Genomic DNA, 26,723 nt, shown 5'->3' on the forward strand with positions numbered 1-26,723 from the left:
CCGCAGCCCCAAGCAGGTGGTGAAGAACCTGGGGATACAATTGGATCAGGATCTATCTTTAAATGAGCATGTAAACAACACCGTGGGATCCTGCTTTAATGTGATAGGACTCCTCCGTAAAGTATTCCCCCTTCTCCCAGACTCTACTAGGAAAACTTTGGTGCAGGCCCTGGTGCTCAGTCGTTTATATTACTGCAACGGGCTGTTGACATTAGCTAATGACGGAGTACTTGGTAGACTACAAGTGGTACAGAATACTGCTGCAAGGCTAGTCCTAAACGCCCCTCCCAGATCTCCCTCAAAACCCCTTTTAGAAAAACTACACTGGCTCTCAATTTGCCAAAGGGTTAAGTTTAAGACCTGATGCGTGGTCCACAAGGGCTTACATGGCCTGGGACCCTCATATCAGGCGGAAAAATGTCTTTCATATAAACCTGCCCGTACTCTCAGGTCCAGTAACCAGCTCCTTCTCCGAATACCTATGGTAAAAAAGATCAGACAGGGTGGTAAAGCCTTGTCAGCTGTAGCCCAGCACTATGGAATAAACTTCCCCTCCCGCTTAGGCAATGTACCGACCACCTTACCTTTAGGAAAAGGTTGAAAACCTTCCTGTTCCAGTATTAGCATCTTTAATTAGATTGTCTCTCTCTCTTCCACGACTTTATTTGGGGAGGGGACATGACTACTCCTATTTATACAGCCATCATGGCTTTCGATTTAGTGGAGCAAACTAACGTTAAAGTAAGAATTATACTTTTGGATGCAGAAAAAGTGTTTGACCGGGTGACATGGACTTATTTATGGCCTACCCTTGCAGCAATGGGAATCCCTGATCAATATTTTACATGGGTAAGAGCGCTTTATCGCTCACCCCAGACTAAAGTAAGCTATGAGGGTTTACAGTATAGGGTTTTTCGTATAAATAGGGGTACCAGACCGGGTTGCCCTCTATCCGCCCTGTTGTTTGCCTTGTATCTTGAACCTTTTATCTAAATACTTATACTTGTGGTATCCGGACACTATCTTGTGGACTTAATGAGCTAAAACGTAATGCTTATGCGGATGACATCGCAATCTTTTCGACAGACCCAGCCCGTTCTGTCGAATAAATTAATCAAGAGGCTAATAGCTCGGGTGCCTTCTCGGGATACAAATTGAATATTGATAAGACCCAGATTTTGTTCAATTATACACACAAAACCCCCATAACGGGATATTGTTTAGAAACTACTTACCTTGGTGTTCAAGTTACTTCTCAGATACAAAGTATCATTAAATTAAATTACGAAGCGTTATTGAATGATACGCCTAAGAAGCTCAAAAAATGTCAGAAAGCTTCCAATTAGTATTATTGGACGATGCAATATTGTCAAAATGACGATTCTTCCAAGGTTTCTTTACTTATTTAGATCTATCCCTTTGAAACTTCCTAATTTGTTTTTCAAGCGACTAGATAGTATAGTTGGTAGTTTTATTTGTGGGTACAAGCGGGCAAGATGGGCTATAACATTTTTGAAATATCCATTCAGCCAAGGGGGTTTAGCACTTCCTGACTTTAAATTATATTAGAGTTTGTCGTACCTCAGCGCTCTAAAAATTTAATGTCATAGAAGCCAATGCTTCTAAAGGAGTTTATTCCCCGTCTTGGCCTGTTTAGAGAGTCAAGACCGCATATGGCTCATATGCACAGCACTAATATTTAATCATAGAGAGAACATCCAGAAAAGTTCAGTGGCTTTGAATTTTTTATAATTTATTTGAGAGATGTATTTATACAGTCTTTCGTAGTATTAACACACAAAATATTGCAGTCAAAAGGTCCTTCTGTACTATAATCCCAGAAGAAAAAGGATGATACGAGCCGCCGACACGTGTTTCGTTACTGAAAAGTAACTTCCTCAAGGCTTCTAAGACCTGTAGCTGGAAAGTATCAAGACCACTCCGGAATTCGCATTTAGTAAATAGGATGTTGTATCTTACATTTGGTGAGTGAATTGATTCCCCGTCCTATAGGTAAATTTACTGTGCTCCCAAACATCCTAAAAATGTTGCTCTTTTGCGGAGTTTTTTCACTAATGTGTTATTGGTTTACTTATGTCATTTACACATCAAGTCAAGCGATCCTTCACCCTGAAAGGGCGGTGACATAAGCAGACTGATATTTCTAACTAGATTATTTCAGCGAGCGCATCGGTGGAGTACTTCTTTGGCTTTCAAGTCTGTGATTGAAGTTGCAGCAATGGGAGCTATAATAGGCCCTTTTTTACACGCCGTCTCGGGGCACGGTGGTCTGGCGTCTTCCGGAATGGAAAGGGGAGACCACTCGGTCCCCCCGAACGTATGGATGGGTGCCCCGATCCCCCGGGAAACCATTGTGGGTGGGGGGCGTGTCCCGGCTGGTATGCCCGAAGCGGCGTAGCCGGAGCACGCCCCTCCCGCCCAGAAGAGGTTGGCCTAGACACCCGCCCGGAAGTCCGTGCACGGATGGGCGTGCTTGAGGCGGGCCCCCGCCCTCCCGCAGATGGATAAATAGTGCGGGAATCCAACGAAGCTTCCTCTTGTTCCTGTGCTCTGAAGGCTGCACCACTCGTCGCTCGTGAGCCCTCAAGGGAACAAGCTGCACTTTTTTGACCCACCCACCAGCCCCTTATTGCAGATTTTGTGTAATAAAGTAATTTTCTCGATGATTATTTTGATGTAATAAAAAGGTACAGTCATTTTTTGCATCATGAATGTATGCATATAATTGAATACTTGCTTGTAGGCCTTTTTTCCTTTGTAGAGACGTAAAGGAATGGATTCTTTGTAGCAATGTCAAAGTCGGTGAATTGTCAAACTGTTACAGATTTAGGAATAGTTTTCTTTCCTTAGTAGGTAAAACAACTGTCGTATTTATTTTTGGTCGGGCGGTAAGGTCATGATCAGTGAGCAGTGATTTCAAGGTCCCTTGGGGGGGCGCCACTCATTATGGATGGGAGCGCCCAAGGGGGGAGGCGGCCATTGGCCCCTCCCACGGGGGGCGGCACCCACTACGGATGGGTCACCCAGGGGGAGACGGCCATAGGCCCCTCCCAGGGGGAGACGCCTATATGCCCCTCCCACGAATTTCCCGGGGGCCGGATATTCGCTCCGGCGGAAGAGAGTGTGGGGAAGGGGGGGAGTCCACGCTGTCCTTCTTACGGATACCTCGCACGGGAACTCGGACGACCTTAAGATGGCGTTGAGTGAAAGGGGGCCCCCACGACAAGGGAAGTTACAGTTGGCTGCGAGGGTAAAGTCCTCTGCGCATGCGCCACTCACACCGTGAGGGCGGGAAGTTGGTGATAGGGATCTGACACCGGTTAAGACCTTGCCGTTGGCCCTTAATGCTAGGTTGTACAAATTCAAAAATGTAATGCATTTTCAGGATGCTAGACTCGGCTAGGAAACCTTTGTATTAGAGATTTGTTAAGGTTAGCCTAAAAAACCTGTCTTCATCAAAATGTAATTGAAGTTGAATTTGTACATGATTCATGAAACGTTTTAATTTAAAGTTTAAAATTTTGTTTCATATTTTAATAAATACGGCCGGGGGGGGTCGTGAGGCCCTCCCGCCTTCCAAAAGTTTAAACTTGTGTCTGTCTCCTCCCATGGGGAATTGGTGTTGGGAGGGGTGGCGGGCATCCCGGCCCATAGTATTGTTGGGACATGAGTAAATCAATAACACATTAGTGAAAAAACTCCGCAAAAGAGCTACATTTTTATAATGTTTGGGAGCACAGTAAATTTACCTATAAGACGGGGAATCAATTCACTCACCAAATTTAAGATACAACATCCTGTTTACTAAATGCGACTTCCGAACTGGTCTTGTTACTTTCCAGCTACAGAACATAGAGGGCTTGAGGAAGTTACTTTTCAGTAACGAAACACGTGTCAGCTGCTCGTATCATCCTTTTTCTTCTGGGATTACAGTTCAGAAGGACCTTTTGACTACAATATTTTGTATGTTAATACTACGAAAGACTGTATAAATACATCTCTCAAATAAATTATAAAAAATTCAAAGCCACTGCACCTTTTTGGATGTTCTCTCTACGATTAAATATTAGTACTGTGCATATGAGCCATAGGCGGTCTTGACTCTCTAAACAGGCCAAGACAGGGAATAAACTCCCTTTAGAAGCATTGGCTTCTATGACATTACATTGTTAGAGTGCAGAGGTACAACAAACTCTGTTTAAAAGTCACCTACAATTGACCCCTCTGGGATCTAAGTGGAAGCCGACATCTATGGTAGTGAGATGTCAAATGTGACCTTGAGGGCACCATTTTTGTGAAACAAAACGAGGCTTATTGACAACTTTATTTGTAATAACAAATCTAAGTAGAGAATTGGAAAGTGCGACAGCCTAAACCACCACTACCTGTGTTGCTTTATTGTTTAAATTATATTACTGGGCTTCATTTACGAGCCAATTCCGTAGCCTTTTTTCACACAAGATTTCAGCCATTGGCTTTTGCTAAATCAAGACTCTAGTACATTTCTCTATCGAATACAGAACACCAATTATTTTAAGAGGGTACGATTTAAGACCCCGGGGAGCATAGCTATGGTCTGGCGAGACATTTCTACAATGTATTCTGTGCCGACCTATTTTACTAAGTTCACGCTTTGGGATAATCCATTTCTTCCAGATATATTTAGAGACGGAATAGCTAAACTAAGGGTCAGTTTGGGGATACATAAACTGGAACATCTATATGATCTAGAGGGTTTTCGTACTTTTCAAGACTTGCAAGATTCCTTTTCTATACCACGCCAGCACCACTTTAAATATCTTCAATTTAGGAATTATTTTATGAGACCACTAGGACTTAAGGAGGTGGAACCTCATCAATTACTGATCTTTTTACATGAACCTGGTCAGGGGAAATTAATTGGTGCTGTGTATCAAATATACAACCAGGGAAGATTGGATCCTATGGATCTTCTATCTGAGAAATGGAGTACAACTCTTGTGGAAGAGATATCTGGTACAACCCTTGAGACAGCATTATCTACAGCAAAAGAGGCAGTATGATCTGTTAATTTAAGGCTTCAACAATTTTAAACTATAACTATGCTGTATTATTCACCGGATAAGGTAGCCAGGTGGAGACAAATGACCACTTATCATTTAAGCAATAGGACGGGCGCCCTAAATGTGGGGAATATGGTGCAAATATTGTTCATATGTTTGTGGAGTGCCCTATGTTAGCGGCCTTTTGGCAAGAGGTTCTGAATGTACTAAGAAATCAACTTGGGCTGGAAGTGGTCTTTACTACAACCAAGATAATGTTGGGCTGCTGAGACAATGCTGACAGAGCTCTAAGAGAGCTCTGTTAGCTATAGTTATAGTCTCTGCAAGATTAGCTATAGCCCGGGAATGGATTTCTCCGAAGCCATGTAATGTAATGGAGTGGTGGGGTATCTTTATGGACATTTCTGAGCGCCAAAAAGTTCTGGCTAGGGACAGAGGTCTTAAGGCACAATGGAAATTTAAGGCTATTTGGCATGGTATGATTTGGGAATAAGGTGCTAAAAGAAATTCTTTATGGTCTGCCTCTTCACTGCTTATTATTTAGTTTATTTTCTGTTATCTGGCTGAGGAAGTGCTGTTGTACGGCTACCATTCCTCTAGACAAATAAAATGTAAAAGAAAAATATGTAACAGGTTAGCGTTATTGTATGAATACTTTGAGTTTGAATCCTTTTCAAAATTAAAAATAAAAAAATACATTTTTTTATAATTATTTAATTTAATTGTACTATATTATTTTTATTGATAGCATGTTAATTTCAAATTCTTGCCTACAATCATTTCTACATGCTTATATTGAATGGTGACAGGAGCACATGTGTAAACACCTATTACAGTTTAGTACGCAGCCCCTTGAGTACATGGTGTTCCTATGTAAGGAAACTCAGTAAATGGGGTTTACATGCATATAGTGGAACAGGAATGTGGGTCCTCTGCTGCACAGATGAGCTCCAAGACTACTTGAAGTGAGGAAAACGTTAGCATATAGAGAAATGTGCTTAAATACACTTCGTTTTACTCTATTGAATGAAATACCTTGCATGTTGCTCTTACAGTATTTGTGGTACTGCATGTTACATAGTTTTTAGATAACAATGCCTGTTGTCCCTTTGCGCATATAAACGTGCTTTGGATTTTTTTTAAACTTGTTGATGTATGTTGATACTTGTGAAGCAATCGATTTGAAAGCTGTTCCTACTTTAATCTTTCATGATTTCACTGTGCCACCAGAATTAAACAACAACATTATCTACACTATACTTTGAAGTTATACGTATTTGTTTTGAGATAGTAGGGCATTACGTTTACCCAACCCCCCAACTGCTCCTCTGCACCTTCCCTAAGCCAACTACTGTCTCTATACTATCTCTGGACTCCCTGACCACCCATCGACCCCTATAATACATATTACTTGAATGCCCTGTAAGGAAATGTGTACACTACATTGGGGCCTAAATCCAGATTACTCCTATTGGGTCATAACAGTATGTATGCACGCTGACCCTTATGTGAATCACTTTGCATAGTAAAGCTTTCCAGTGAATACTGGGTTTAAGTCAACACTATCAAAATACCTCAATAAAATTAAAAAGTGTGTTTCATTGCTTTTATCGAAAAGTGTATAGTGGATTTGCATGCCAGCTTAACGCTTATAAGAAGATTGAGTATCTTGGCCCAAAGTGAGTATCTGGAGAATGTTTGTGATATATTTCTTAATTTTTTTTCCCCCTAGATCTGATCTGAGTGATTTTCTGAAGCTTATTGGTCACTTTGCAAGTGAGTGCAATATCCTGCTCAACCAATCAGATGTCTTCCACTCTCTGCGGACTGAGAAATATGACCTTGTAGTAGTTGACAGCTTTAACCCTTGCTGTTTCCTGTTTGTTGAAAAACTAGGATTACCTTTTGTTACTTTCTTTCCTTCAATATTTGCGGATGCCCCAAAAATGGGCATCCCAAGTCCCCCATCCTATGTTCCTGTTTACCGGTCGCGTTTAACAGATCACATGGATTTCTGGGAGCGTATCAAGAACGTCTTCATGTATGTTACCTCAAAAATAGTTGATCATCAAGTACACAGAAAGTTTGACAAAGCAATAGAAGACCATTTCCCTGAAGGATTTAGACCAGTTCTTTCTGAGCTCTACCAAAAAACCGAGCTCTGGATCTATAACATTGATTTTTCCATTGAATTTGCACGCCCTCTTCTTCCAAACACCATTTATATTGGAGGGATACTGGCAAGACCTGCAAAACCAGTTTCTCAGGTGAGTGCACTTGCATATTTCTTTTAGTGTGTACTTTTCCTTATAAAATTCAGCAGATATACTAACACCTATTAGTCAACAATTGCATTTTCTGATTACAGATAGTATGCATTATGATGCCATTCTATTTCTTTCTTATTTTATATATGGTAATTTCTATGAGGGTAGCTGTTTGAAAAACAATTAATGACTCTTTTATCTCTAACCAATAAAGTTTTATTATTAACCACTTGCTCAGAGGCCTTCAGTACAAACCATATTTTAAAAATTCATCTATGGGTTTCTGTAACTATATGAAGACCAAATATTTGGTGATATTATTAAGACAGATAGTCTTTTAATTTGCTTCCAAATTTGAAGGGATCCTCGGGTCAAAATAAATCAGTTCTCACAACACAAAACAGCCTCACTAACAACCTTCAGGAATAAATATCAATTTTGTATCATGACTTACATGTAAGTACGGTAGTACTGATTTATAGGCAGATTCACCTTAGTTTGTACAAAAAAACTCAAACACAACATTTAGAATACAGTGTGGTAACCACTCCTATTCTCATAGCATAGTTCCATGAGGTTGACAGAAAAAGAAATATTAAAGCTGAGATGAAGAGGTGGGCCTGGAAAACGATTGCTTAAAGTGCTGTGGTAGACCTGAGCTGTTGTTCCACCCTTTTCAGTTTAAACACTGCAGTGGCACAAAGGTTAGGAGCTTTGCAAAGTGAGAATGATGAAAGTCAGGAAATCAGGTGTGATGAAACTCAACCCATCTACTTTGCACAACAGGATTGTCATTCATCCAGAGTCTAGTGAGCCAGGACGAACTAACACCTTGTGATCTGAGACTAAAAGATAACAGAGTGGATTGATGTGGCTGGCATGTATTGGCTTTTCTGGTGGTTGATTTTGCTAAATATTCGAGTCCTGGAGTTTCTGAGTCACTCATGGATGCAAGATGCTGTGGGAGTTGATTTTCTGTCTATAAAGAGCATTAAGAACTGAGCTTATGCTAACATTAGATTGTGTTTACATTGTTCTCCATCTTGCCTCAACATCACAATATACCACATTTATTTTTATTTATTTTAAAGGTTTTCTATAGCGCTGGCTAGACCAAGGTGTATCAGAGCGCTTTACAGGAATATGAGGAGGTACAGTGTTCAAAAAACATTTGAATAAAACAAGAGCTAATATAACAAAGCAGGTAAAATGCTAGAGCTATTTACAAAACACTATATTAAGCTAATGTGTATAGTGAGAACCTATGTTAGGGTGGGTGGGTGAGGGTGAAAAAGAAGAGATAAGGAGGGGGAAGAGGAGCGTAGGGGTTAGGGGAGTAGCAAGAGTAGTAAATCAGTAGGAGGCCATGCAAAGGGCTAGGAGTCATATGTAGATATAGAGAGCAGGGAGGGAGGATAGGGGGGAAAGAGTAGCATGAGGGAGGGGGCTTGAGGGAGAAAAGTGGAGGGGATGGAAATGGAGGGCAGTAGAGGGGGACATGACGAGATCGCAGCATGTGGGAATAGTGTCAGAGGTAGGAATTAAGGACCCCAGTATTTGTTTAGGAGGAACGATTTAAGTTCTTTTTTGAAGTTGAAGTAGGAGGGGTCGCAGCGTAAGTCTTTAGGCAGGGAGTTTCAGATGGAAGGAGCGTTACCGGAGAAGGGGCGAGCTTGGGTGCCTTTTTTCTTTAACAGGGGGGATAAGAATGAGGGTGTTAGTGTTCCTTATCGGTTGTGCGCAGCCTGCTTTGTGGAGTTTATCTGAGCGGTAACGCGGGGTATTTTGGTGAAGTGCTTTGTGCGTGATACATGCAATCTTATAGGTGGATCTGCCTTTAATGGGTAGCCATTTGAGAGTTTTCAGGGCAGGGGAGATGTGGTTGAATTGTTTGTAGTCAGAGATAAGTCTAGCAGCTAGGTTGAGCACAGATTTAAGTGGAGCAAGGTGGACTTTAGGTGTTCCAGCGAGGATACCGTTGCAATAGTTGATTCTCAGCAGGACCAGCAATTGGACAATAGTTTTAAAGTCATCGGCTGGGATGAAGGGCTTAATTTTCTTGAGATGACGGAGAGTGAAAAGTGCTCCTTTGGCTGAGGTTTTTATGTGGGAGGTGAGGGCAAGGCTATTATTAATGGTGATGCCTAGAGACTTAACTGAATTGGAAGTGGTGAGAGAGCAGTTGAGAGCGTTAAGGTCAGAGATCCAGTCTTGTATGGGAAGTGGGTTGTTTATAGGCGCAAAGAGAATGATTTCAGCTTTTTAGGGTTGAGTTTGAGTTGATTATGGTGAAACTAAGATTGGATGTTGGTCAGGGTGTCATTTAGGTGAAGAATATCGGAGTGGGATTGAATCTTATAGTAAAGGTGCGTGCCGTCGACATAAAGGTGGTAATTTATTCCTGCTTGTTTGAGGATCAGGGTGAGTGGTTCCATGAAGAGGTTGAAGAGCGCAGGCGAGAGAATGGATCCCTGAGGGACACTGAGAGAGATCGGATTGGGGTTGGAGAGGCAGTTTTCAATTTTGATTTGTTGGGTTCCGTGTTGGAGAAAGGAGGTGAACCAATCGTGGACATGGCCATTGAGGCCAAAGCGGACTTAAAGAGTATATGACTATTGCTGTTTTCGGTTCTAAATAAAGTATCCCTAGTGTGCCCTAGTGTCCACATGACTAAGTAAGGATAGTTCTCTGAGAGATTGTTTCACTGTACCAAACCATGGGCGTTTTCAACTGCACCAGGCTCTTGCTGAAGCAATGTATCTGCTCAACTGTTCGGCTAAAGCTGAGAAAATGACTGAATCTCAATGTATTACTATCATAAGAGGACCCTCAAATGTAGTCTGTAGTATAATGTTTCTTCTAGATTGTTCCCTATTGGTGCTTAAGCTGAGAACCAAGTATTCCCACAGAATGTATGAAAGACTTTGTCCAAAGTCCTATAAAACTATTTGGATATCTGTAACTGAGAGAACCCCTAGTCCCCACCTTGAGAAGTCAAATCTATGCTGGATTTCACTTAGAACTGTACGGAGTACTTATGATTTGTATGCTTTGCTGCTAAACTCACTGACGGCATGTTTTTGCAATCTGCTTCTTAATTCTTTAATTCTTTATATAAAGCTTTGACATGACAATCCTTGTCTGTCATTCATAAAAATTGTTTCAACATATTCACATGAACTTACCTAATTAGAAATATTGGTGGTTCCCTTCGGGGAGCACCAAATTCTGTATTGGAACTACACCGCTCCAGGTACTAGCCATTGTTGCACCCCCATGAGTATAAATTTAATGCAAATTTGTGCGCCATCAAATCTAGTAGCCGAGGATAGTTCCGAATGGAGCTGACTCTTAAACTGATAAATTAATTGGCTGCAGAACCGGACTCTATACCTTTATGATCTAGATGGTTTACCCCAAAGGTTAAATTTATCCAGTCCCAATCCGATCCTGAATCCAGAGAGATGAGGTGGCTGAAAGAAAACAATGACATGAGAATCATTAGGGATTGCGTGCAAATGAAGAAATTAAGTAGGTACGGAAGAGTGCATGGTGGGAGTTGTAGACGGTGTAGGGTGACAGATGCAAAGGATGATAATTGAGAACAAAGATTATGTGGATCTGATTGTCAGATTTGTTTGAACAACAATTGTGTGGTTCTGATGATATTCTTAAACTTTTGAAGCAAGCTACCTTAAGTTGAATATTGAACTGGTAAAATTGCTTGCTAGGAGGATGTCCTGTCAGGACCTGTCAGTCTCACCAAAGTAGTAACTTAATTTTTTCTTGTATGAACGTGCTAACCGATCTCAGTGACAGTTTGCTCCTAGTGCAAAGGAAATGGACTTGCTGAGCAGTGACTTTCGCAGGTCGAGGGTTCACTATCGCACGGAACTAGGCAGCATTCTTATATATTGTTAAAGAAACATTTGTGTATTTGAAGTAGGCAAACAGTAACTTAGAAGCAGTATGAAGTGTTGCGTCATCAAGGTGCAGTGCAGGGATTGGCTGCCAGACAGGATGCTGCGCTGTGATAGGGTGACTGTAAGATCATTCAGCCATGATTCCTAGAGTATCCAGATGTTTATTGATACGCACAGACATGTCCTACTTCTCACTCTAGATCCAACTCCCACTTTTAGGAATATATGCACATAAAAAAATATAATATATATGGCATTTACACAATGCTAGGTATAGATCTAAATTTACAAAATGTCTATAATTGTACTGATGAAAATATCTACAAGACTTATATCAAGGATGGTGGTTATTCAACCTCATTCTCCATTATATATCCATGTGAGCATTTACTGATACACCCTTGACCCCACTCAGATCCATCCTGTAAAACTGCAACACTCTTTTGTGCTTTCCTCACTTTAACTGGTTTGGAGAACGTACTTTCCCCCTTTCTAACAATACCAATTTTCTTTACCACCACCCATTCTCCTTCCTTTATATATATTTCCTTTACATCTTTTTTAAACATAATAGTAGCTCTTGGTTTTGATTTGTTTCTCAACCACACTTCTCTTTACCACATCTCTACCCACGCACAAAAAATCCCTGTTCTTTAATCACCCTCTTTAATTCCTAGCTCCCTGCCCTTTAGGGAAATGAAAGGTGAAACGCTAGTCACTGAGTGAGGAGTGACCCTATACACCCAAATTACCTTATTCAGCTCCTTCCCCCAAGGACAGCCAATCGCTGAGAACAACTGAATATTCTCCATGATCAAGCAATTGATCCTTTTTACCAATCCACCCTTTCGTGTTTAATCCCCATTTTGCTCGATAACTCCCACATACAATTGTATGTAAACCGCACCCTGTTATCAGATACTAAAATTCTGGGTATTCCCTCATCCATTAACACTCTATCAAGGAAACTGACCCTGTAGATTCAATGATTAACCATTTGGTGTGGTAATCAATTAAAGCAATTATGTATCTTTTTCTCTCACCTAATCTGGCTATAAGTTCCAAGAAGTCGATAGCCACCTTCTCCGATGGTCTATTGGGTAGTTCCACTCAGTTAAATGGAGCTTGTCTGAGAATTCTGGACTTGTCACTATTGGCACAAGCATAACACTCTTGAAATGAATCCTCAATGACACTATACATCCTTAGCCATCAAAAAAGACTGGCCGACCCGTCTTTTCATCATGTTTCGGCTAATGTGCCCCTCATGTGCAATATGAATTACTTGTCTTCAGAGATTTTTGGATGGAAAAATCTAGTTCCTCCTCATCAGTTTTTCATCACTCACACTCAATTCATCCCTCACGAGGTAATAAATCTTAAACTGGGTATTGGACATCCCTTCAGAGTTCCAACCTTCAGTCACACATTTTTGTAATTCCTGTTGAGTAACATCATCATTCATTGCCATTTCCCATTCTGCTCTATTGATAGTTGACTCCTCACTCCCTTCCATTAGTTCACCCACATCTTCATCATCATCCTTATCTTCTATGTTCAGACTTTCCATAGGCCATCACATTTTTAGATTCTTGAGATACTCTACCATAAAATTGTAATCTATGACAGATAAGATTCACCTAGATAGATATTTACTCGGTCACGTTCCCCCAAGCCCCTTACCCACCTTGAAAAGGTGAGTCAAGTTCTTGTTATCTGTCTTCAGTTTAAACAGTAATCCCCACATAAAGTATCTAAAATGTTGATTCCCCAACAGAATCTTAGGGCCTCTCTTTCAATGACAGAATGATTGAATTCGGCCTTCTGAAGAAATCTAGAAGCAAACCCTATTATTCTATCGACTATCTGTCACTTGCATTAGGACAGTGCCAATTCCTACATTACTGGCATCAATCATTATGTACGTTCTGGCAGTGGCATCGAAATTACCCAAGATTGGTGCACATAATATACTGTCTTTTACACTACTAAAGAGGTGTGGCGCCGCGGCTTGGGCGACTGACTCCGGAATCTGGGGATCACGGTTCGATCCCCGGCACTGGCGGCAGATTAACCCAGCACCATGTGACTCTGGGCAATAGCTTGCTTAATCTTCCCGACGGCCCCCAGCGCCTAGAGACCCTTACGGGTGATTGTGCGCTATACAAATGTGGATTATTATTATTATTAATAAACCCGGTGGCACATTCTTTGTCCCACTCAATGGCTATGGTTATATAATCTCAGTGAAATTTGGCACGACCTTGGCGCAATATGCTGCCAGTCCTAGGAAAGACTTTAGCTGATCATTAGTCACTGGTTTGGCAGCATCTTTCGCTGCCCTGACAATGTTCTTCTTCAGTTTAATGCCATTTCTAGATATTTCATGCCCTAGGTATATATCATTGGTTCTCCTCAATTGACATTTTTCTTTCTTTATAGTCAACCCACATTCCTTTAGACGCAATAACACTTCATCCATCAAATGATCATGCTCTTCCTCATTTTTTCCCCACAATCCAGATGTTGTTCAGAAACATAGGATTTGTCTAAGGCATGGGTACTCACAAACTTTCTCTAGGGGGCCAAATTTACAGTGTGGTTTATGTCCGAGGGCCGCACTGGTGGGGGCGGGGTCAGTGGGGGAAGGGGGACGGGGCTAGAGCAACAAGAAAAAAACTGTGACCATGAGGTTGATCACAGGTCCCCGCAGCGGACACCTTCGTCCACTGAGCCACCAGACCCGGCATACACACATCTCTCTCTCTCTCTCTCTCGTTCTTTCTCTCCCTCACTCTCTCTCCCTCCCTCTCTCTCCCTCTCTCTCCCTCTGTCTCTCTGTCTCCATCTGTCTCCCTCACTCTGACTGTATCGCTCCCTCTCTCCCTCTGTCTCACTCCCTCTCTCCCTCTGTCTCACTCCCTCTCTTCCTCTATCTCACTCTTTCTCTCCCTCTGTCTTGCTCACTCCCCCTCTACCTCTGTCTCACTCACTCTGAATGTCTCACTCTCTATATCTCCCTCTCCATCTCTGTCTACCTCTCCATCTCTGTCTACCTCTCCATCTCTGTCTACCTCTCCATCTCTGTCTTCCTCTCCATCTCTGTCTTCCTCTCCCTCACTCTGTTTCCCTCTCCCTCAGTTTTCCTCTCCCTCACTCTGTTTACCTCTCCCTCAGTTTCCCTCTCTCACACTCTGTTTCCCTCTCCCTCAGTTTCCCTCTCTCTCACTCTGTTTCCCTCTCCCTCAGTTTCCCTCTCCCTCACTCTGTTTCCCTCTCCCTCAGTTTCCCTCTCCCTCACTGTTTCCCTCTCCCTCCTTCCCTCTGTCTCCCTCTCTCCCTCACTCTCTCTCTCTCTCCCTCCCTCGCTCTCTCCCTCCTTCGCTCTCTCCTTCCCTCGCTCTCTCCTTCCCTCGCTCTCCCTCCTTCTCCCTCGTCCTCCCTCTCCCTCGACCTCCCTCTCCCTCACTCTCTCCTTCCCTCGCTCTCTCCCTCCCTCGCTCTCTCCCTCTCTCGCTCTCTCCTTCCCTCGCTCTCTCCCTCCCTCGCTCTCTCCTTCCCTCGCTCTCTCCTTCCCTTGCTCTCCCTCCCTCTCCCTCGTCCTCCCTCTCCCTCGACCTCCCTCTCCCTCACTCTCTCCTTCCCTCGCTCTCTCCCTCCCTCGCTCTCTCCCTCCCTCGCTCTCTCCCTTCCTCGCTCTCTCCTTCCCTCGTTCTCTCCTTCCCTCGCTCTCCCTCCCTCACCCTCGTCCTCCCTCGACCTCGACCTCCCTCTCCCTCACTCTCTCCTTCCCATGCTCTCTCCTTCCCTCATTCTCCTTCCCTCTCCCTCCCTCACTCTCCTTCCCTCACTCTCTCCTTCCCTCACTCTTTCCTTCCCTTGCTCTCCCTCCCTCTCCCTCGTCCTCCCTCTCCCTCGTCCTCACTCTCTCCTTCCCTCGCTCTACCTCTCCCTCGCCCTCACTCTCCTGCCCTCACTCTCCTGCCATCACTCTCCTGCCATCACTCTCCCTCACTCTCCTTCCCTCCCTCTCCCTCCCTGTCTCTCGCCCTCCCTGTCTCCCTCCCTCCACCTTCCCCGTGTGTGCCCGGGCTGAGACAGCTTCTGGGCAGGCACACCCACAAACACAGCCTCACAGGAGCACTTCACACGTCTTCAAAAGACACTTCGTATGTTAATGAGGCTTTGTCACCCAGGGCCGTTTCTAGGTGTTTTGCTGCCCTAGGCGAGAATTGAAAAATGCCGCCCCTTCCTTTAACTCCCATGACCATCACTCCGCATCTCTCTCTCTTCTGAAGTTCATGGACTCCTCTCTGGTGTGTCGAGCCCTCCCTTGGGAGCCCCCTAATCTGCACCTCTCACCTCTCCACTGGTTCATTAACTCTCCCTGAGTCTATCACCTATTGTTCCAGTGTTCCTCGTTCCCTTGCATTTCTCCTGTGCCTCTCCCCCTACTTTCTCTGCAGTTCTTAATTGTGCCTCTCCCTCAAGCACTCTGTGTTGTTCTAACCCCCCCCCCTCCCCACTCCCACCCCCTGCCCTGCCATGGCCCTAGTCAAAAGGTCCTGTCCTTACTGTTTCACCAGCTCACATCTGTTCACAGGTCCTGCACTCCTGATACGTCCTATCATACCACCTTTTCCCTCAATGATTCCCGCATCGCCTCTTTCATCTCTGCTCTTGGTGTCTTTTTATCTCCACTGACCTTATAGTACTCAATGTTCCCCCTTTTTAAAACCATGCCTCCCGTCACCTTTCATCACTTCCTCAATTCAGTGGTCCTCACCTTTCGCCTTAATTCAATACTTACCCCTCCCCCTGCTTCTCTAATATACTCCTTTCTGCAGAGCTCACTGCTTCTCTCAGCTGTGCCCACCCACACCAGCAGCTTAAGCAAAGGCAGCACTGACCCCATGGAATGGCGACCTGGTCCCCACTTAAAAGTGAATACGTTGTTTGTGGACCTCTTCTGCCTGCAAGTCAAAATACCAGCGTTAGGGAATATCAGGAAAGAGGGCGATGTGTGAAAGGACGGATGAACACATGCAATGACAGATGGATGGAAACAGTATGGCTGAATGGGGCAAGAGGTAAGTGTATGGAAAGGTGAAGGGGTTGGATGGATGAGTAGAAGGGAGGGAGAAATGGATTGACCCTCCGAAGGAAGATGAAAAACTGAAAGGAACTCTTTTAAGCAGGATTGGATTTGCACGCTTTGCGAGCTCGGTGTGATTAGAGGTAAGTTACCAGTGAGTGTTCTTTTAATTTTCTGGCTGCTCACTTGTGTCCCTTCCTTCAGCACCCTTGCCCTCCATTCACCAGGTCCTGCTCACCCTTTCTTTCTTGCCTGCCATCCCCCACTAACTTCTCTTCTCCCTGCTTCTGTGTGTGCCTTCCCTCCCTTCAGTGGTTCCTGCTCACACCCTGCTTCTTTCGTGTTGCATTGCCCTTCCTTGCTTCCCTAATACCCCAGATGTGTCCCTGGTTCTTGCGTGATCTGCTCTCTTCCACTCACCCCTCTTTAGCAGTTCCTGATTTCTCGTCTTCTTCTTCAGCTCTCTCACCCCCTTTCTCGTCTGCCACTGCCTCGAGCCCTGCTGCCTCTCCCACATGCACCTGCAAACCTTTCTCCACTGGCTGCTGCCCTAGTCCGCTCCTTTAGACCCCCCCACACACACACCCTCGTGCCTTAGCAAGGTTGCCAAGGGTCCTACTGTGAGCGAGGAAAAAGGAGCTATATTTGGAACCTGCTGTGTATCGGTGCCACTGCGCCCACTGCACAATAACCAGCTAGGCCTCTGCTGCCCATTTCAGCACACCTTCCTGCTCCCTCTGTCACTGCGACGCTGTGCCTTCTCTGCCTCCGAGGGGAAAGGAGCTCCGTGGCTGGAAGGGCTGGGCGGTAGGCCTGTCGCCTCGTGGACTGTCTGGGCAGAGAAAGGCAGGGCGGGAACAGCAGGCCATGGCGGAGCCGTGTACAGTGGGGGCGCAGCGGAATAGCGGAGGCAGGCGTTTCTAGTGGAGGGGGAGGGGGGCGGGGGAATGGGCGAGGGATGCGAGTGTGTGAAAGTGTGGGGAGCAGTGAGAGAAGAGTGAGCATCAGATTCTGCTTGAACATTGGGAGGAAGTTGCAACTAGCAGAGACCGGAGTGAGAAGGTGTGCATACACTGGTACCGCCGGCCGCTCCACACACCACTTGCACTCACTGCCTTAAAATTAAAAAAAACAATTCCCCCCTTTTGCCGCCCTAGCTCTTTTGCCGCCCTAGGCAGCCGCCTAGTCTGGCCTAATGGTAGAAACGGCCCTGTTGTCACCTCTTAGCCCCCCTGCAGCCCCACTCTGACTGCGAAGGGAATCGCCTGGCCCCCACAGAGCAGCAGTCTGAGTCGCGCTGCCGCAGGGGTTTTTGCTGACACTGTAAAAAAAAAAAAAAGAATTTAAACACGGGTACGTGTCTGCAAGGTCCGCGGGCCGCCAGGGAAGGCTTGCCGGGCCGCCCCTGGCCCGCGGGCCGTACTATGAGTACCCGTGGTCTAAGGCTTCACAGAACCTGGTACATGTTCCTATGAAATACTGCTGAGGCTGACACAAGCCCAAAAGGCATCCTCCAATACCTGTATGCACCCAGCGGTGTAAAAAAGGATGTAAGATGTGTAGAGTCCTTATGAAGGTCTATCTGATGGTGCGCTGCAGACATATTGATTACACTGAAAACATTTCCTCCCCATCGCTGTCAACATCTCTGAGATGTTGGGGAGGGGGTGCTTGTTCACCCATATTTTTTTATTTAGGTCTCGCAGCTCTATGCATTGCCAAATTTGCCCTCCCTCCTTAGGCGCTAATACTATTGGTGTTAGCCATTCTGAGGATTCTATCAAATCTATTATGCCCTGCTCCAGCAACGTGTCCAGCTATTTCCTCAGTAGTTTTGTTATTAGATGAGAAACATTTCTCACTATATGCACCAACTGGACAGCATTTTTCTTTAGCACAATCTTATGCGAAAACCCCTAGAGCTTCCCTTGCTTATCCGTGAATACCTCTGGGTATCTCTCCATCCCATTTTTGCCATAAACCTCCTGACATTTCTTGCCTGTTCCACACAGTGCACCCTAGTCATTTTAACAGGCTTTTCAGCATTAGGATTGAGGGTAATATTCAGATCTCTTGATGGTGCCACCTTAACAGATCTGAACCTTGCGTGGTTATATGCATTCCACCATGCACCAGTTCTCCTTCAAAATCTATCATCATCCATCTCATCCCCATGATGTCAATGGTCTTTCCTCTGTAGCTCACTGCTTTTATGTCGGATTAATTCAATGTATCATTTCTCTTCTAATGCTTGTTAAAGGTATCTTGAGATAACAGAGTATATAGGCTCCCTGAATCTGCTAACATCCTCACTTCATTGTTCTCAATATACAAATTACAATGAGGCTTCTCCAATGTTTTCATACTTTCTCAATTTACTCCCCCAGTCTGTGACACTATCTGCTTTCTCTCACATATGTCATCCATAACAAGCACCAGTTACTGTACATTGTCACAGACATCATTGACTTCTCTAACATTGGTTACATGATTCCTTGACCTATAGACCTTGGTGAGATGACCTTTTCTCTAACAGTTGTGACACAAGGCATTTCTTGCTATACATATTGGACTTGACCCTATATGTTCTGGTGCCCCACAACGATATCATCTAATGGTTCTGGAATAACATTTTTGTGCTCCCATGAAAACGATTTTTCTTAACTAGTTTAGCCTTCTTAACTCATTATTTATTTTTAAAATATTTATAGTTCATGAAATATATTACATGGACAAATATTAGGCCACAGAGGTGCAGGAACTTCCCTTCAATGGCAAATCTAAAAAAAGACAACGCACAACCCCCATCCCCACCATCCCTCTTCCTCCACCCCAACATCCGATAAGACCCAGCAGTAGCATAGTGATAAACAAGTACATGCTCAGCAGACATTAATACTAATAGACGGACCCCAATTTCTGTCATTCTGCCCTCTCTCAATCCAGTGTTTCTTCTTCCAGTACCTCTTCCAAAGAATAATACGATATCCACTTGGCCCAGACTTTCTGAAATTTGGGTGGGCAGCCCCTATTAGAGAATGTGACCTTCTCCACTACCATATACATATCCCATGCAGTGGGCTTGTTGCAGGTGATTTGAAGTTCGCAGTCAGGTTCCGCCCCACCTTTTCCCATCGGTCCTCACCGGTTGGCCCCTGGAACTTGTAGTTCCCCACAGGCCTTTCTGGAATTCCGCACAGCAGACTGGTTTGTACAGGCACTTTGAAGTGCAAAGTTAGGTTCTCCCATGCCTGCTCCCAGCAGTCCTCACAGGCCTCAATGGTGGGTCCCTGGGACTAGTATTTCCCTGCAGGCCTTTCTGGCATCCCGTGCTACAGGCTGGTTGCTGGTGCTTTGAAGTGCGAAGTCCGATTCCACCCCACCTTCTCCCAGCAGGCCTCACAGGCCTCACACGCGGGCCTTGGGACTTGTAGTCCCCCGTAGGCCTTTCTGGCACACTCTTTTGAGTGACTTTGTGAATAGCCCAGAGTAGTAAAGTTACTCAAGAGTGTAAAAGGAGGTTTACTCGTAGTAACTTTGAACATGTAAACTACTCCATCCCTGCCACTGACATAAACCTTAGATGAAACACACAAATGGTGATGGGAAGAATTTTTTGCAATTTGTTTAATCACTGGGAATCGCTCGGGTAGCATCCTAACCCATCATTCTTTTGCCCACCATGTCTCCTTGGACCCAGCTATATGCAAATCAGTTGTCACTGAGCCCCTAGACACATGAATGTGGACTCCAACCTCTGATTCTTGCTTTGTACACTCTACGTTTCCTATTTACTGGTAACTCCTTTCACAGTTTTTAAAACTCAAAGAACATGATTAGGTCATCATAATTAAGTTTTATGTATTGCCTTGTCGAAACCTTTGCCCATCTCAATTTTTTCTTTCAATTATTACTTTATATAGGTTTTACATATGTAGGTTTTAGCAGCAGTTTAAGACCACTGTATATCAGTCCTCAAAAAATCTGAAAAATGTTATCAGACCTGCAAGTCAAGTGACTTGAATAGTCTACTCGACCTACGATCCTAGAAAATATTTTATTTCACAATCACCTTTTTCTTCATTATCACATACAAATATGAGTCTGCTGTACAAAAAACTCTTTTGTTTGACTTAATAGACTAACATTTGCTCCATTTATAATATAAATGTAGCCCACATATAGAGTACATTGGACTCCGGACATGCCTCTTACTTCACTAATGTATACAAAAGAGTTATAGATAGAATGCTTGAATGAATCTCAGCAAGTCTAATTACTAAGGCCTTATCCCAATCCATTGTTTTGCACATCGTGTCACCTCAGTTTGGACCCAGCAATATGCAAATCGGTCTTGACCCTGCTACAATCGAAACAAATCAGCCCGAAATGCCAAGCTAGGTCCTTTCTGAACCGGAACACAAGTAGCCCAGGACCGGTTATGCCCAAGTTATGGGCTCATGAGCCGGGTAATTGTTTGGTTCCAGTGACACAGTGTGCACAGGACCCACATCTTGGCATACCTGTCGTGTTTATAGTGACACACTAAAGTAGACTGTTGGAAAGTGGTACATTAGTAGTGATAAGTAGGGACATATCACTAGTGATAAGACCACAAACACAATGAAGTTTCAGTTATGGTCTTAATAAGTTATTCCCTTGCTCAACCCTTGGTGGTTGGCTGCGAGCAGGTAGGCTTAACTTAGGTGACAGGTGTGTAAAGCATTCAAAAGCACCAATACATTAAATATGTAAGACAAACCACACAAGAAAAATTCAACACCAATTTATCAAAATAGGTTATATATTTTTTTTAACAAATAGACACCAAACAACCAAAATCTAATGTTGGGGACCAGAGAGGAATAATCACTTTTTAGTGCCCGAAAAACAAAAACCACCAACTGGGTTGCACTCGACTGGATCAAAGTCAAAGTTTGAGGCTAACAACAATGGAGCGTGGGTCGTATACACTAAGTGGGAGGCTTCAGTCAATATTTTACATTAGCACTTAAAAACTTTTTGGAAGCTTTTTCTTTCGAAATCGAGCGGGTCACGTCAGCAGGTCAGGTTGAAAGTCGACGATGTTGACTTGGCCTCGAGCAATATCTCAGTCGAACTCCTGTAAGTTTTGGCAACGAAGTAGGGCTCTGGGCTCTTTCAGTGGGGCAAATCTGGATGTCAAGCCGGCTCTTGACAATGGGTTGGTCACCCTAAGGAGCTTTTCACAAAAGTTGCTAGAAATGTCTGTATCTTCTTCCAGAAGGTCTCCTTGAGGGTTCAAAGTTTCCACAATACCAATCCAGGGATCTAGAATCTCAGAGATGGTCCTTGGGATGCTGGGACTACAATTCCCTGAATGCACCTAGCCAAATCCTTCAGGCTCGCAAATTCTTGGTGGAGATGGTGCAGGTGAGCTCTTTTGAACTATTTCTGTCAGGCAGTCCACTCCTTAATCCTTGTGAAGGCAGGCAAAGTCCTTAGGGCTGTAGTTCCAGATTGTGCAGCAGCTGCAGTCCTTCAGACTGCAATCCTCTGGTGTAGATCAGGGTTCCAGCAGGGCAGTCCAACTCCTTGTTGTTTCAGACAGGGGGTTTGAGTTGCCATGCAGCTCTCCCATATGTATTCAGTGTTCCTGGGCATCAAGCAGGGAGAACCACCTGACCAATGGAATGCAGGGTGCCACCCATGTAGGTGTATGACCACTTCCTCCAAAGTGTGGTATAGTCTTGACCCAGAAAGTACTATTCTCTCAAAATAAAAAATGGAGCAACTCTCTCCTAGAGGGTTAGATCTGGCTAAGGCAAACCATTGATTTGGCTAAGTTTCCTGAACACTTCCCTTCCAGCCCCTTCACTAATCTAATTACTGGGGCTCCTATCTGGGTGTTGATGCATGGGGGGGGGGAGCCTATGCTTCCCTAAACTGTCAATCTCCCTTTGAAGACCAGTTTGGCTGCTCCACTTCAACCTACCTTTTGCTCTGCAGCTTGCAGTTCTCCTCCCACAGGAAATCCTTTGTCTCATTAAGACAGCTTGGCTCAGCCTGGTAGAGGCTGGACAATCAGAAAAATGCTTCTGGAAGGGGTTACAGAAAAGAAAGTTCCATAACTCATTTTCTGGGATAGTTAAAATAAATCTAACAGTGGCTAGTTGTTATACATTAAAGTTTTCTCATGTTACACTATGGAGCAATCGTGCTATAATGGGGAAAAATAAAATTGGCAGTTTTTCCCTCACCAGAGCATACAAAACATATTTTTATAATATCCCCTGGGGCACGAAGGGTGACTTATATGTAAAAATAAGGTTGTTTTAGACTTTGGAAGTACCATTAATTCCAAAGTCAAATTTGCATATAGCTTTAATGTAAAGGTAGTCCGATATGCCCAGACGTGCATCCCCGCATCATGCTACTGGAACCACGCTATACCTGGCTGAAAAGCCCTAACTAGGGGGAAACCGGTCCTAGGATGCTTATGTTCCGGTTCAGGAAGGACCTGGCAAACTATATAACACTACTTGTCTGCAGAGTATTGCTTATCTGTCTGACAGTATGCCCACACCTGAAAATTTCTTTCTTTACACTCCTTTGAACCTCACTCAACTCATCTCCACCAACAGTTACACAGATATACTGTGATCAATTTAATCTTCCTTCCCAACTGAACATTCATATCTGCTTGCAACAAGTCCTAAAGTCCTAACTTTAGGACTCCTAAATGCCTTCTGTGAATACCGAAAGTTTTGAAGTTAGGATTTTTCTCAGTTTAGGAGTAGTAAAGTTCGGAGTCCTAACTTTAGGACTCCTAAATGCCTTCTGTGAATACTGAAAGTCTTAAAGTTAGGATTTTTCTCAGTTTAGGAGTAGTCAAGTCAAGTCAAGTCATAAGATTTGTATAGCGCACTACATACCCAGAGGGTTTCAAGGCGCTTAGGAAGGGGAGGAGGATTATTTGTCAAATATCCACGTTTTAAGCTGCTTTCTGAACGTTAGGTGGTTCTGGGTGAGGCGAAGGTAAGCGGGGAGTGAGTTCCATGTTTTAGCAGCCAGGTATGAAAAGGATCTGCCTCCCATGGTGGTCTTGTTGATGTGAGGTACAGTGGCGAAGGCTAGGCTGGAAGAACGTAGTTGGCGGGAGGGGGTGTAGAAGGACAGTCGAGAGTTGAGGCAATCTGGTCCGATGTCGTAGAGTGATTTGTGTGCGTGGGTAAGCAGTCGGAAAGTGATCCTCTTATTGACGGGGAGCCAGTGGAGGTCTTTAAGGTGACCGGAGATGTGTTCGTTGCGTGGGATGTCTAATATGAGCCTGGCTGAGGCGTTTTGGATTCGTTGGAGTTTCTTCTGGAGTTTAGCGGTGGTACCTGCGTAGAGGGTGTTTCCGTAGTCCAGTCGGCTCGTGACTAGTGCGTGGGTGACTGTTTTCCTTGTTTCGGAGGGGATCCAGCGAAATGTTTTTCTGAGCATGCGAAGAATGTTGAAGCAGGAAGAGGATACGGCGCTGACTTGTCTGTTCATTGAGAGTGAAGAATCCAGGATGACGCCAAGGTTCCGTGCGTGGTCTGTCGGGATGGGTGCTTTTCCGAGGGCTTCCGGCCACCAGGAGTCGTCCCAAGCAGAGGGGGATGTGCCTAAGATGAGGACTTCTGTTTTATCTGAGTTCAGTTTCAGACGGCTTTGTTTCATCCATTTGGCGACTTCTTTCATTCCTTCGTGTAGGTTAGTTTTGGCGGTGCTGGGGTCTTTGGTGAGAGAAAGGATCAGTTGAGTGTCGTCCGCGTAAGAGATGATGTTGAGGTTGTGTTGGCGGGCGATGGCCGCGAGGGGGCTCATGTATACGTTGAAGAGGGTGGGGCTGAGTGATGATCCTTGAGGCACGCCGCAGATGACTTCAGAGGCCTCGGACTTGAATGGTGGTAGGCGGACTCTCTGGGTTCTTCCGGTGAGGAACGAGGTAATCCATTCAAGTGCTTTTCCTTGTATTCCGATGTTATTGAGGCGTTGTAACAGGGTGCTGTGGCAGACTGTGTCGAAGGCTGCAGAGAGGTCGAGGAGGATGAGGGCGACTGTGTCTCCATTGTCCAGTAGAGTTCGAATGTCGTCTGTTGCTGCGATGAGGGCGGTCTCAGTGCTGTGTTTTGCTCGGAAGCCAGATTGTGAGGGGTCGAGTGCTTTGTTGGCTTCGAGGAAGGCGGCGAGCTGGTTGTTGACGGCTTTCTCGATGACTTTGGCCGGGAATGGAAGAAGCGAGATGGGGCGGTAATTTTTGAGTTCGGTGGGGTCCGCTGTTGGTTTTTTCAGAAGGGCGGTGATTTCAGCGTGTTTCCAGTCTTCTGGGAAGGTCGCGGATATCAAGGAGCAGTTGATGACGTCTCGGAGGTGCGGTGCTATGACGGAGTCTGCTTTGTTGAAGATGTGGTGAGGGCATGGGTCTGTGGGGGATCCAGAGTGGATGGAATTCATCAGGCGGATGGTTTCCTCAGTGGAGATTGGGTTCCAGGCGTTAAGGGTGTTTACGGGGGGAAGATGGTCAACAGATGGTGGGGTGGGTTGGTTTCCGGGTTGGTTGTCAAAGCTGTTGTGGATGTCTGCAATCTTGTTGTGGAAAAAGGAGGCTAGGGAGTCGCAGAGGGTTTGAGAGGGGGTGATGTCGTTGGAGTTGGCTGAGGGGTTGGAAAATTCCTTGACGATGTTGAAAAGTTCCTTGCTGTTGTGGGCGTTGTTGTCAAGTCGATCCTTGAATGCTGTTTTCTTGGCTTTTCGGATCAGTTGGTGGTGAGTGCGGGTGGCGCTTTTGAAGGCGTCCTTGGTGCTGGTGGATGGGTCTTTTTTCCAGGCTTTTTCGAGGGAGCGGCAGAGTTTCTTGGATTTCTTAAGATCATCGTTGAACCAAGAGGCCTTCTTGCTGCCAGGTTTGCTTTGACGTTTTTTCAGTGGTGCTAGGATGTCGGCGGTGTTGGATAGCCATAGGGTGAGGTTGGCTGCGGCTTCGTTGGCGTTAGAAGAGAGGGCTGGGGAGTTTCGAAGGAGCGATGCGGAGATTTGTTCCGTGGTGATTTTCTTCCAGTTTCTTTGGAGGGTAGGTTGGGGGTGGTTGATGGGTTTCGGCTTGTTGTAGGTGAAGTGAACGCAGCTGTGGTCGGTCCATAGGAGGTCCGTAGTGTGGCTGAAGGAGACATGATTGCTGGAAGTGAAGATGGGGTCGAGTGTGTGGCCTGCGATGTGGGTGGGGGAAGTGACCAGTTGTTTAAGTCCAAGGTTGGCGAGGTTGTCCACGAGGGTGGCGGTGTTGTGGTCGTTTATCTTTTCGAGGTGAAAGTTGAGGTCTCCCAGAAGGATGTAGTCTTTGGAGGGGAGCGCGTGTGGAGAGATGAAGTCCGTGATGTCTTCACTGAATTTTGCGCGGGGTCCTGGTGGTCTGTAGAGGAGAGTGCCTCTGAGAGTGGTTTTGGGGTCGATGTGGATCTGGAAGTGAAGGTGTTCGGAGTTGGCGAGGTTGGTGTCAGAGCTGGTTGAGATGCGGATAGATTTCTTGTGGACGATAGCGATTCCTCCTCCTGTGTGGCTGGTACGGTCTTTGCGAGTGATCTTATAGTCTTCAGGGATGGCAATGGTGATGTCTGGTGCGGAGGAAGCGTTCATCCATGTTTCCGTAAGGAATGCGACGTCTGGAGAGAAGGTGTCTAGAAGGTTCCATAGGTCAATGGCGTGTCTGTGCACCGAGCGGGTGTTGAGAAGGATGCATTGTAGGTGGTTGGGGTCGGGAATCTGTGGTGTAGTCGTATCAGAGATGTTGTCGGTGCCGCTGAATTTGCAGGAGTAGCAGGAGAAAGGTCCATGGGTGTGTCCGGGAGCGGCTTGGACGCAGTTGGGGGCGCGGCCGGGGTTAAGGGCTAGGAGCGTGGTGGCATCGTAGGTAATGCGGGGAGGCTGGGCAGCGCGAGGGGCAGGGGGTCTGGCGCTGGGCGCGGTCCAGGCGCGGACGGGCGTAGACGGGCTTACCTTTGGCGCACCATAGCGCGTGTCCATAGCGCGTGGACGCTGCGCGTGGGACCATCTGACATAAATGGACAGTGGAGGGGGCGGAGCGTGGGAGGGGCAGCAGGGAGGCGGTAGTGTGGGTGAGGGGCGGGTCAGGGGATCCCAACAACAAAATGGAGGGTCAAAGGGGAAAGCCAGACAGGGACAACAAATGCGAGTTCTTAGAGATCAGTACATGAACGAGAACACTGGAGAAATGAGCGCAGCTGCCTGAGCGAGGTCGCGCTGATGAAGCCAATCAAAGCTGCGGCGCTACAATTCACTGCTAAATCGCGCTAAATATGAATGTTACACAGCGCTATAAGTGAAGGCTACACAGCGCTACTATGCTATG

At 45.3% G+C, this 26,723-nt stretch overlaps 1 protein-coding gene across 1 annotated transcript in view; it reads left to right on the top strand.

Moving 5' to 3' along the window:
* The window catches only part of LOC147726409 (UDP-glycosyltransferase 3A1-like), a 493,865-nt gene that overhangs the window by 346,481 nt on the left and 120,661 nt on the right, over positions 1–26,723 (top strand). The window contains exon 4 of the mRNA XM_086960531.1: positions 6,796–7,330. Within this exon, the coding sequence (XP_086816657.1) occupies positions 6,796–7,330 (535 nt within the window). The remainder of the gene's footprint in view (positions 1–6,795; positions 7,331–26,723) is intronic.

Source organism: Lissotriton vulgaris, chromosome 3_1 (assembly GCF_964263255.1).
Source record: "Lissotriton vulgaris chromosome 3_1, aLisVul1.2, whole genome shotgun sequence".
NCBI classification, from domain to species: Eukaryota; Metazoa; Chordata; class Amphibia; order Caudata; family Salamandridae; genus Lissotriton; species Lissotriton vulgaris.